Here is a 12,137-nt window from a genome sequence, read left to right as displayed (position 1 = left end):
CTTCTGAACATGATCGTGGAGTGAGAGAAATAACATGCTGTCATGTCAGTAACATAAGACAATATAATATCTTATTCTGATGTATGTTCATCTTCACTCTCAATTTAAAGTTGAAGGTTCTGACAGTGTGCTAATGTGTGTGTACAGTCCATCTCCAGACTGTGTGCTGCTCCACATCGCTACCTCTGCTCTCAAGATGTGACGGGTGAAGAATGTTACAATGGAGACTCCAGTGGTTCCAGTCCGTCCCCATGTGAAGATGATGGATTGAACACCTCATTAAATATAAACTGCCAGGTACTGCATATGACTTTTACATTAGACTAAAAACCAGGGATGTCCGTTGTTTGGCTTTTTTAACTGATCGGAGATCGACTGATGAGCTAACAAGCCTAGCACTTACTGCATGGGTGTGCTGGTGTATACGTGGCTAACGGTCGTACTCACATGAAGGAGTCCTTCAAAAGAGATGCATGCTCAGGTTAGGCACAATTACATTTCTGACTTCCGTGTTACACACATGCAGGGTGTGCGGAAATGAGGGGGAAGGATGTCTTGCCATAACTTCTATTGTTAATCCTTTGCCTTAATGGCGGAAAATAATCTACATGTTTTACATGTATTATTTTCACTGCAGGACTAGACTGACAAGGATGACACAAGAAGTCATGTTAACAGCATTAAATGTAAAGTACGGATGATCCATCCAAATATTGATACTATCAATATATATATATATATATATATATATATATATATATATATATATATATATATATATATATATATATATATATATATACATATATATGTATATATATATATATATATATATATATATATATAATATCAGTATACATATGCCTTCTCTGTTGCGGGTCCCAAACTCTGGAACGATCTCCCTCTCCATGTGAGACAGGCCTCTTCTTTGGCTATTTTTAAGACCGTTCTTAAAACCCATTTTTATTCACTGGCTTTTAACCCAGCATGAGACTTTAAACTGTTTTTGACTTTTAACTTTTTAAACTGTTTTTAACTTTTTAACTGCTTTTTATCCAACAAATTGTTCTTAGGGTAATTTGTATTTGCTTTTTCAATGTGTATTTTACTTCTGTTTTAAATTTTATTTTTTAGTCTGTCCTTTGCCTCTATTTCTTTGTGGTGTACAGCCCTTTGTTTTTCAACTGTGGTTGTTTTTAAAGGGCTTTATAAATAAAGTTGGTATGGTATGGTATGGTATACAAACGATACTGAAATGATTAGGTCCATATATTTGTTGTTCTTATCATTAAAAGATAATTGGCATTTCCTGAGGTTTTTTTTTTTTGTAAATCAGGAAATATGTCCTTGGATACAACAGAACTTTGAGGCTAGAACACAAATTATTTATTTGTTGTAATGTTTGATGTACAGTATATGATAAATTATATAATGTAATCCAATAGTAGTTTTGGATTTTGTTTAGTTGAGTTTTGTTTAGTAATTGTGTTATTGTAATCTACTTTATTTTGCTCAACAATTGTATGTTGCATTCAATAGCACAAATCTAATACGTAATCTGAGTTACAACTATACAATGTTTACTCGCCACATGGCGACTCACTTACTCTGTGTATCGCATATTTTACTGTTGAATTGTTGAGAACATATAGATCTGAGTAACAAATGACATTTCAAGTTAAATTAATGTCGGTTTTAGTGTGTATAACATGTTTTAAAGTGTTTGTAAGTGTGTGTGAAAGCTGTGTAGAGTGTGTGGCAGTGTGTGACAAGTTACAAATTCTGAATTGAATGAAATAAGCTTTTTAAACACGTGTTATTTATGATTAAGATTCAAAGCCCAAAACCAGTGAAATTGTCACGTTGTGTAAATCGTAAATAAAAACAGAATACAATTATTTGCAAATCCTTTTCAACCTATTTTCAATTGAATAGACTGCAAAGACAAGATACTTAACGTTCAAACTGGAAAACGTTCTTATTTTTTGCAAATATTATCTCATTTGGAATTTGATGCCTGCAACATGTTTCAAAAAAGCTGGCACAAGTGACAAAAAAGACTGAGAAAGTTGAGGAATGCTCATCAAACACTTATTTGGAAAATCCCACAGGTGAACAGGCTAATTGGAAACAGGTGGGTGACATGATTGGGTATAAAAGCAGCTTCCATGAAATGCTCAGTCATTCATAAACAAGGATGGGGCGAGGGTCACCACTTTGTGAACAAATTGTGCAAATTGTCCAACAGTTTAACAACATCATTTCTCAAGGAGCTATTGCAAGGAATTTAGGGATTTTACCACCTAAGGTCTGTAACATCATCAAAAGGTTCTGAGAATCTGGAGAAATCACTGCACGTAACATTAAATGCCCATGACCTTGGATCCCTCAGGCGGTACTGCATCAAAAATCGACATCAGTGTGTAAAGGATATCACTACATGGGCTCAGGAACACTTCAGAAAACCACTGTCAGTAACTACAGTTTGTCGCTACATCTGTAAGTGCAAGTTAAAACTCTACGATGCAAAGCGAAAGCCATTGATCAACAACACCCATAAACACTGCCGGCTTCGCTGGGTCCAAGCTCATCTAAGATGGACCGATGCAAAGTGGAAAAGTGTTCTATGGTCTGACGAGTCCACATTTTAAATAGTTTTTGGAAACTGTGGACGTCGTGTCCTCCGGACCAAAGAAGGAAAGAACCATTCGGATTGTTATTGTTCAAAAGCCAGCATCTGTGGTGATATGGGTGTGTTAGTGCCCAAGGCATGGGTAACTTACACATCTGTGAAGGCACCATTATTGCTGAAAGGTACATACAGGTTTTGGAGCAACATATGTTGCCATCCAAGCAATGTTATCATGGACGCCCCTGCTTATTTCAGCAAGACAATGCCTGGCCACATTCTGCACGTGTTACAACAGCGTGGCTTCATAGTGAAAGAGTGCGGGTACTAGACTGGCCTGCCTGTAGTCCAGACCTGTCTCCCATTGAAAATGTGTGGCGCAATATAAAGCCTAAAATACTACAACGGAGACCCCGGACTGTTGAACAACTTAAGCTGTACATCAAGCAAGAATGGGAAATAATTCCACCTGAAAAGCTTCAATAATTGGTCTCCTCAGTTCCCAAACGTTTACTGAGTGTTGTTAAAAGGAAAGGCCATATAACACAGTGGTAAAAAATTCCCCTGTGCCAACTTGTTTGCAATGTGTTGCTGCCATTAAATTCAAAGTTAATGATTATTTGCAAAAAAAAAAAGTGTTTCTCAGTTTGAACGTTAAATGTCTTGTCTTTGCAGTTTATTCAATTGAATATAAGTTAAAAAGGATTTGCAAATCATGGTATTCTGTTTTTATTTACGATTTACAAAACGTGCCAAATTCACTGGTTTTGGGTTTTATATATAATTTATAGTCAAAGTTTCAGATCCGGACTCAAAATTGGATCGCAAAAAAATGCAAATCAGGACATGCCGACTGAAATTTGTTTTATATTTTTGATGTTATTCGAAAATTCACTTGATTATTTTACTTACATGGCCATGGGCACAGACTTTGTATTGCCAGTAGTAGGAGCGTAACGGTATCTAACATTTGGTTAAACTACAAACTGTATCAAAGTGGCTGCACCGCATCCTTCAGTGTTTCTTGTAAGCCGTCCTTTGTGGGAAAAGTTTTGTTACCCCTTGTAGTAAACTACACTGGTACCTCGGTGGATGAGTTGATCTGGTTTTGTGACGGAATTCTTAATATTCCTAAAAGCAAATCAATGTTCTCCTTTGAAATAAATAGAATTTTAATTTTGACACGCTTAGCTCCCTAAAAAACAGCACAACTTTACAACATGTAAATGTAAGTAACATATGATTTTTCAACTACAGTGGTTGTATACAGTAATGTAAAAATAAAGTACAGCATTGGAGAGTGGACTTCTACGGTTCTCTTTTGAGCTGCTTTTACGTCAGACAAACCATCACAAGTTTTTTCATATTTTTATGTCCAAAGTTTAGCTATTTTTCTAACAATTAATAGTCGGTCATGTTTTTGATGATTTATTTCTTTAATTCAATGAATATTATTCACTTCTTCTCAGCACTGTCCTTGATTGGAAGAACAAAGTTTTGTTGATATCTAGTTATCAGCTAATGCTAGCGAGTAAGAATGGAAGTTTTGGTCGTATCTTTTGGGGCTCACTGTGACATTCTCTATTCAGCTCCTTGATCACAATTCATCATCATCATCATCATCAGCAGGTCGGCAGTCATAAGCCTCCACATTTTGCAATCTTCAGCCACTCGGATGCATTCATTATATTCCTGTTGGGTCCAGTCTTTCTATGTTATGTTATGTCTATGTCAGTCCACTTTGCTCTCGGTCTGCCTGTCCCACTTCTACCGGTCAACTTTCCCTTTAGTAGCGATCTCTGAAGGTTGTTTCCTAAAGCGATATGATCAAAGTATGCTGACTTTCTTCTCTTGATATTTGACAAGTATTAATCTCTTGATGTTCAATTTATCACTTGTTTTGAGTTCTGTCCATGGAATTAGGAACATTTTTCTGTAAATCCACATTTCAAATGCTTCTAACCTGTTCATTGTTGCTTTTGCAAGTGTACATGACTCTGCACCACATAGTAGTGTTCATAATGCATCGTCTCAAACGGATGTTAATGTTTTTGAAGTTAAAATGTTTTGATGTGTTCAAATACTGATCTTGCAATTCCAATTCTTTTTGTAATTTCTTTGTCTCATTTTCCATCTTCGGTTGTCATATAGCCCAGATATAACATGCTGTTGACTTGTTGTATTGGTTTCCCTTCTATATTAATATTTGTCAGGTTCAAACATCGATGACATCTATTAAACAAGACAAGAAGCAATGAAATAAACAGACAGAATTCAATTTTGCTCAATTTGAGGAGAAACGTGTCGACCTGTAACCTCTTACAGTGTCACCCACGCTCTAACGGAAAAAGGTTCACGTCTCCTCTTTTATTTGGATAGTCCCTGTTTACATAACAACAGCTGTTTCTTAAGGAATGGGGGTATGTAAATAGCCCTTGTTTTTGGTCACATTAACACAAAAGAAAAAGATGCCTCGGCCTTGGACTGGTCCTGGATCGAGCTTGGGCAGGTCTTGGATGACAATAGATAACCCCTCCCGTCTCCTTCCATTGTACACAGCGGAATAAAGACAGCTTTCGTCTGTTCACTGGGAACTCAGAGAACGGAATTTTTTTTGATAATTTACATACAATTCTTCTGACAATATTCATATCTGGAACTTGCCAGCGTTCTACCATTCCTTTTGTTTTTACGTTTATTTGCATTCCGTATGCTTTTCCGTTCTCATTTATTGCTGTTACTAAGTCTTGTAGGTCTGAATTGTTTTCTGTGATCAAAATTGTATCATCATCTTATTTTAGATTATTAATGAGGGTTCCCTCCATATTCACTCCTTTCATATCTTTTATTTCTCTGAATATTATTTTTTCGTATGGGTTGAAAATATTAGGTGAAAGAAAACAGCTTTGTTGTACTCCTTTTTTAATCTAAAATTCTGTTGTTATTCCATGCTCGGTTCTCACTGCAGCTGTCTCTTCCTAATATATCTTGGGTGGCGTGGGCCAGATGGTAGAGCGGCCAAGCCAGCAACTTGAGGGTACCAGTCGCTGCCGCTGTGTCCTTGGGCAAAACACTTTACCCACCTTGCTCCCAGTGCCACCCTTACTGGTTTAAATGTATCTTAAAAATGTAGACAATGGGTTTCACAATGTAAAGTGCGTTGATTCTACTCTAGAGAGAAAAAGTACCATATACATATAATTCACTTCAATTTGTTATTGAATATCTTTATTGTCAGTTCCAATGTCCGATAAACGTTCAATCATCTTTGCATGTTTAACTCGGTCATACACTTTGGTGTGTAAACGTAATTTTACTGAAATTCACAGTCTGTTATTGTCAAACCATCTTTCTAATTTGTTCATTTCTTCTGTTATTATTTGTATTAGTTTCTGTATGTTCTCTCCTGAACAAAACACACTTATGTATTCTCCAAATAGTACTAACTTTAACTCCTTGTTAACTTTACAAATGTCGTTTATATAGAGAGTGAACAATTTTGGTACCAGTATTGATCCTTGGGGTACTTTGCAAGATATATTTAGCGCTGTAGACGTGTGTTCGCTTATCTTCACGTTTTGCTCCCTGTTAGATAAGTTCCTTCGAACCCAGCTCAAGACCAACCCCCTGATGCCATACCGTTCTAATATGTTGATTAAGATATTAAGATCAATTGTGTCAAATGCTTTTGTTAGAGCCATAAACACTGCAGCTGCACACTGTTGTTTACTATTTAGTGCATTGGCAATCTGTTCCGCTATTTCAAGATTTGTATTACTTTAATTGCAAGTGGGCCAAATCAAATTGGATTACAACAGTAATGTAATGGAAATGACTGCTGTTATGTGATTGTTTTAATAAGCCATGTACTTGTTTTGATGTCAGATTTGGACAGGTGTGATACTGTTGTGCCAACAGGTCTTATGTTGCTCACATGTTTCATGTATCTTAGTTTACCACATAATTTGTTTTTATTTATTGTTGTCTGTTACAAGTCATGCTTCACACTCCCTAATGAATTTGAATACTGTACTTTGTCTCTATATATTCGAGATAGAATAGTATCTAACAGTGCTCTCTTTCCAGTGTATACATATCTTCAGCAACTTATGCCAAGCTGTGAGAAAGATCATGAAGTTTCCCTTAAGGGATGTAGGTGATCATTTAAAAAAAAAAAAGCATGTTGCCTGCTTTCACCTTTTAATGGTTGAATCTTCCCGTTAGATTAATCCAGTGCAACTCAATTATTTTCTGTTACGCCCCCCCGAGGAAGAAGAAAAGATGTTGTGCGGCCCCCCCCTCTTCCTCCTACTATGAATAGTAACATTTGTCTATAAAACTGTACACCTGTGCATAACATTGTCTTCTTGTTAACATTAAATATTAAAACAAGGAAAATAGAAATAAATATAGATCAACTTACAAAAATAACTTTAACATTGTGTTTTTAGTCTGCAACATAAACTATTTCAAGTGCATCAATTTGCCAGAAAAGAAAAAGAAAAATCCTAAACTAAAAAAATTATTTGACTAACTTGAACCATTTGATACTAAACGAATACAAATGTTTAAACTCAATTAAGAATTATTTTAGGAGCACAATATATAAAACACTGACCTACAAAAAAAATGAATAAAACAATTTGTGTTCATTTTCTTTAATCAAATTGAGTTGTGGTTGGTGCAAGGCGTGCTTAGCGGGGGCTCTGTGGATATGTGACCTTTTTTATAATTTATTGGCACTTATACTGACTCCAGCTGTCAACTGTACCATACTTTTTACTGACCTCTCATGTGTAGCTGCTTTTTGTGGATTGTGCCTGCAAATTCCCCTTTGTAGGTTGATTAGTTAAAGTTAAAGTTAAAGTACCAATGATTGTCACACACACACTAGGTGTGGTGAAATTTGTCCTCTGCATTTGACCCATCCTCTTGTTCACCCCCTGGGAGGTGAGGGGAGCAGTGGGCAGCAGCGGTGCCGCGCCCGGGCAATAATTTTTGGTGATTTAACCCCCAATTCCAACCCTTGATGCTGAGTGCCAAGCAGGGAGGTAATGGGTCCCATTTTTATTGTCTTTGGTATGACTCGGCCAGGGTTTGAACTCACAACCTACTGATCTCAGGGCGGACACTCTAACCACTAAGCCACTGAGTAGGATAAGTCGGAAGATAAACGACAATCTTAAATCCGTTGTCAGAGGAGAAATAGGGGCTGTAGTGGAGCCATTCGAGATCATTCTCTCGTACTATGGTTGCTAGAGTTGGTTGGTAGAGTGGCCGTGCCCAGCAACTTGAGGGGTACAGGTTCGATCCCCGTTTCTGCCATTCTAGTCACTGCCGTTGTGTCCTAGGGCAAGACACTTTACCCACCTGCTCCCAGTGCCACCCACACTGGTTTAAAAATGTAACTTAGATATTGGGTTTCACAATGTAAAGCGCTTTGAGTCATTAGAGAAAAGCGCTATATAAATATAATTCACACTCACACTACTATGGCAAGGCAATTGCTAGCCTGGAGCTTGCTGCTAATGCTAACGCTAACGAGCTGACCGAACTCTGCGCTGGCGTCAACATGCTGACTGCCACCATGGATCTCCTCTCGAAAAAATGTGATGATCTGGAGGGCCGCTCCAGGTGGAATAATGTCCGAGTGGTGGGCTTTCCTGAGGGCTGTGTGGGCCACCGTCTGACTAAGTTTACCGCGCAATTATTGCAGGAAGTCCTTAAACTTGCCCACGCTGGACTCTGTACACTGGACCCTTGGTGACTGCGGTAAAGTTAGAAAGGGATCTGCAAATTCGGAGATAAAAGCTCATAAGCTCTAAAACCCAAAAAAACATTTTCAGCAATACAATCTGTGATCCGGCAGGAAACCTGTCCATGTGATTTTTCAACAGCTGAGGCTCAGATTAGAGACCGTCTACAAAGAGCAACCCCTGACAAGAAAATACATAATAAACAAATTATAATCTAAATTATTATACATTGTCAAGTCTCTGTAATAATTTCAGACGTACAATGTATCCTGTTAGTTAACAATGCAAGACTGTGTTAGGAAGAGATGATATTCTTAGAATTTGTATGGATTCATCAATCCATCTATTTTCTACCGCTTGTCTGCACTCGAGCGGAAGGCGGGGTACACCCTGGACAAGTCGCCACCTCATCACAGGGCCAACACAGATAGACAGACAACATTCACACTCACATTCACACACCAGGGCCAATTTAGTGTTGCCAATCAACCTAACGTCTAGCTCTTTCTATTTCAAGTCCTCTTTGGGGTAATAGTTATTTTACTTATTTTTGAAAAATATTTAAAATTTAACACTTTTAAATAGCTTAAAAACTACACAATATTTATTCTCAAACATCACAAGAAGTATCAATAGTGCCTCGTTCTTTCTACTACAAGTCTTATTTTGTGGGAAATTTATTTGACTGATTTTTGAGAAATATTTAAAACAAATGTATTTTCAAAAGCTTTAGGACTATAGAACATATCTCAAAAATCACATGACTTATAAATAGTATCCAGCTCTTTCTACTACCAGTCCTATTCTAGGGAACATTTATTTTATTTATATTTGAGGAATGTTTAAAATTTTCTATAGCTTAAAGATTGTACACTTTATATTCTCAAACATGACATGGCTTATAAATAGTGCCTAGTTCTTTCTACTTCAAGTCCTATTTGGGGGAAAAGTTACTTTACGGATTTTTGAGAAATATTGAAAGTTTTCAATTTTCAAAAGCTTGAAGACTGTACAATTCATCTTCTCAAAAATCACATGACTTAAAGATAGCACCTAGCTCTTTCTACAACAAGTCCTATTTGGGGCAGAAATGATTGAACTGATTTTTGAGAAAAGTTTAACATTTTCCATTTTCAATAGCTTTAAACTTTATAGAACATGTAATCTCAAAAAATCCATGACTTATAGATAGTGTCTAGTTCTTTCTAAAACAAGTCTTATTGTGCGAAGAGAATATTTCAATGATTTTTGAAGATTGTTTAAATACTGTATTATCTCAAAAATCACATGACTATTAGCAGAGGTGTCGACTCGAGTCACATGACTTGGACTCGAGTCAGACTCGAGTCATGAATTTGATGACTTTAGACTCGACTTGACAAAATGTAAAAAGACTTGCAACTCGACTTAGACTTTAACATCAATGACTTGTGACTTCACTTGGACTTGAGCCTTTTGAATTGACATGACTTGACATGACTTGCTACTTTCCCCAAAACCCAAAGATGAAAAAGTTATTCGGGAGCGCTCCGTATTTTTCATTGTGTACTTGTCTATCAGCGTTGCGTGTGTCAGCTGGTGTGCTCTAGAGCACACCAGCTGTTGTACTGAGCTCAGTACAACAGCCAATCAAATTAGATCTACTTTGTTTTCATCACACAGCATTCATCCAATCAAATTGCAGGACAACCAACGAAGAAGACATGTCCAAACCACACGCCAGTGAACAAAAAATGATACCTAAAATAATTTCGTTTGGGTATAAAAATTACGAGGTGGTCAACACAAAACGGTTTGCAGTATGCAACACATGCGGTTCGAAAATTACTGATGGAGAGGCAACAACTTCCAACTTCGTCCGGCATTTGAAGTTGCACAAAGAACGGTAAGTTTTGAATGTAAGATAACGTTTATTGGCTAAGTAACGTAACTTTTATTTGCTGTGTAGTTAAATCAGTGAGGCTGTAAACTCACTGCTAATGTTATAACGTTATTGCAAACACGGGAATCTGTTGCAGTTCACTACCTTATTCATACTTTTTGTTCAGTGATTTTTTTTAAGCAGGGTTACGTTAGTCAATATATCACACGTAACGTTAGACGGCGGTCAGCAGCACCGCGTATTTTAGCCACCTAAAAAAAGACAAAAATAGTAAAATAAAGGTAAAATAAATACTACGCCCCCATCGTGCACAAATGACTGACAGACTCTTGGCTAATTTGGTCTTTTGCAAATGCAATGCAGCATAGGGCCCTGACATATAAAAAGTACAACTTTTTTGTTATGTTCACGTATATGTCATGTTTTTTCAATGTTAACACTTTTGTACAAATAAGTACATTTGCACTTTATTTTTTAATGTGTTTGTTCTGTAAAGGAATGAGTTAATGTTTAAAATGACTGGTTATTAGTGCTATTATAAAGTGCAATGTCAGCACAATTTTCTTTCCTGCAATTTAAAATGCACTTGTTTTAATAAATAAATACAGCGTTTGAAAAGCATACACAATCTGTGTTAATATATTAGTCTGTGGTTAAAAGGACTTGAAAGGACTCGAAACTCAAAATGCAGAACTTAGGACTTGACTTGAGACTTTCCAGTCTTGACTTTGGACTTGACTCGGGGCTTGCCTGTCTTGACTCGGGACTTGACTCGGACTTGAGGGCAAAGACTTGAGACTTACTTGTGACTTGCAAAACAATGACTTGGTCCCACCTCTGACTATTAGATAGTGTTTAGTGCTTTCTACTAAATACTGTATCATCTAAAAAAATCACATGACTATTAGATAGTGTTTAGTGCTTTCTACTACATGTCTTATTTTTAGATTAAAACATTTTATTTATTTTTGAGGAATATTTAAAATATATCTATTCAAAAATCACACGACTTATAAACAGATCTTTCTACTACAAGTCCATGTTGGGTAGAAGGTATACTGATATTTTCTAAATATTTAACATGTTCAATTTTCAATAGCTTTAAGACTATAGAACATATCATCTCAAAAATCACATGACTTATAGATAGTATCTTTTTTTTTCCGACTACTTATTGTATGGAAAAAATATTTTACGGATTTTTGAGAAATGTTAAAATATTGTATTGCCCTCAAATAATATTAAAATAATTTCCCCCCAAAATAAAACCGAAATAACTAGACACCATCTATAGGTCATGTGATTTTTGAGACTATAAATTGTTCAGTCTTAAAGTTATTGAAAATTAAACATTTTCAATATTCCTCAAAAATCAATAAAATAACTTTTCAGCACAATAAGACTTTTAGTAGAAAGAACTAGAGTGTGTTTTTTGAGATGGTATGTTGTGTAGTCTCAAATTATTGAAAACTGAAAATTTTAAATATTCCTCAAAAATCATTAAAATAATTGTTTCTCAAAATAAGACTTTTAGTAAAAAGAACTAGGCACTATATATAAGTTATGTGTTTTTTGAGAAGGTACAGTTTTTAGGTTATTGAAAATTAAAAATTCTAAATATTCCTCTAAAATCAGTAAAATAACTTTTCTCCCAAATAGAACTTGTATTAGAAAGAGTTAGGTGCTATCTTTAAGTCATGTGATTTTTGAGAAGATATATTTTTCAGTATTTAAGCTACTAAGAAATTGAAAATTTTAAATATTTTTAAAAAATCATAAAAAAAAACTTTTGTACTTGTAGAAGAATGACTTGGCACTATATATAAGTCATGTATTTTTTGAGATTATATGTTGTATAGTGTTAAAGCTA

The 12,137-nt window shown here is 35.9% G+C and overlaps 1 protein-coding gene across 1 annotated transcript in view; it reads left to right on the top strand.

The window, feature by feature from the left end:
* il16 (interleukin 16) overlaps window positions 1-12,137 on the top strand; it is a 119,816-nt gene that overhangs the window by 84,808 nt on the left and 22,871 nt on the right. The window contains exon 18 of the mRNA XM_061963865.2: window positions 148-297. Coding sequence (XP_061819849.2) covers window positions 148-297 — 150 coding nt within the window. The remainder of the gene's footprint in view (window positions 1-147; window positions 298-12,137) is intronic.

The sequence above is a fragment of the Nerophis lumbriciformis genome, linkage group LG06 (assembly GCF_033978685.3).
Source record: "Nerophis lumbriciformis linkage group LG06, RoL_Nlum_v2.1, whole genome shotgun sequence".
NCBI lineage: Eukaryota > Metazoa > Chordata > Actinopteri > Syngnathiformes > Syngnathidae > Nerophis > Nerophis lumbriciformis.
This window is presented reverse-complemented; position numbering and strand designations above follow the sequence as displayed.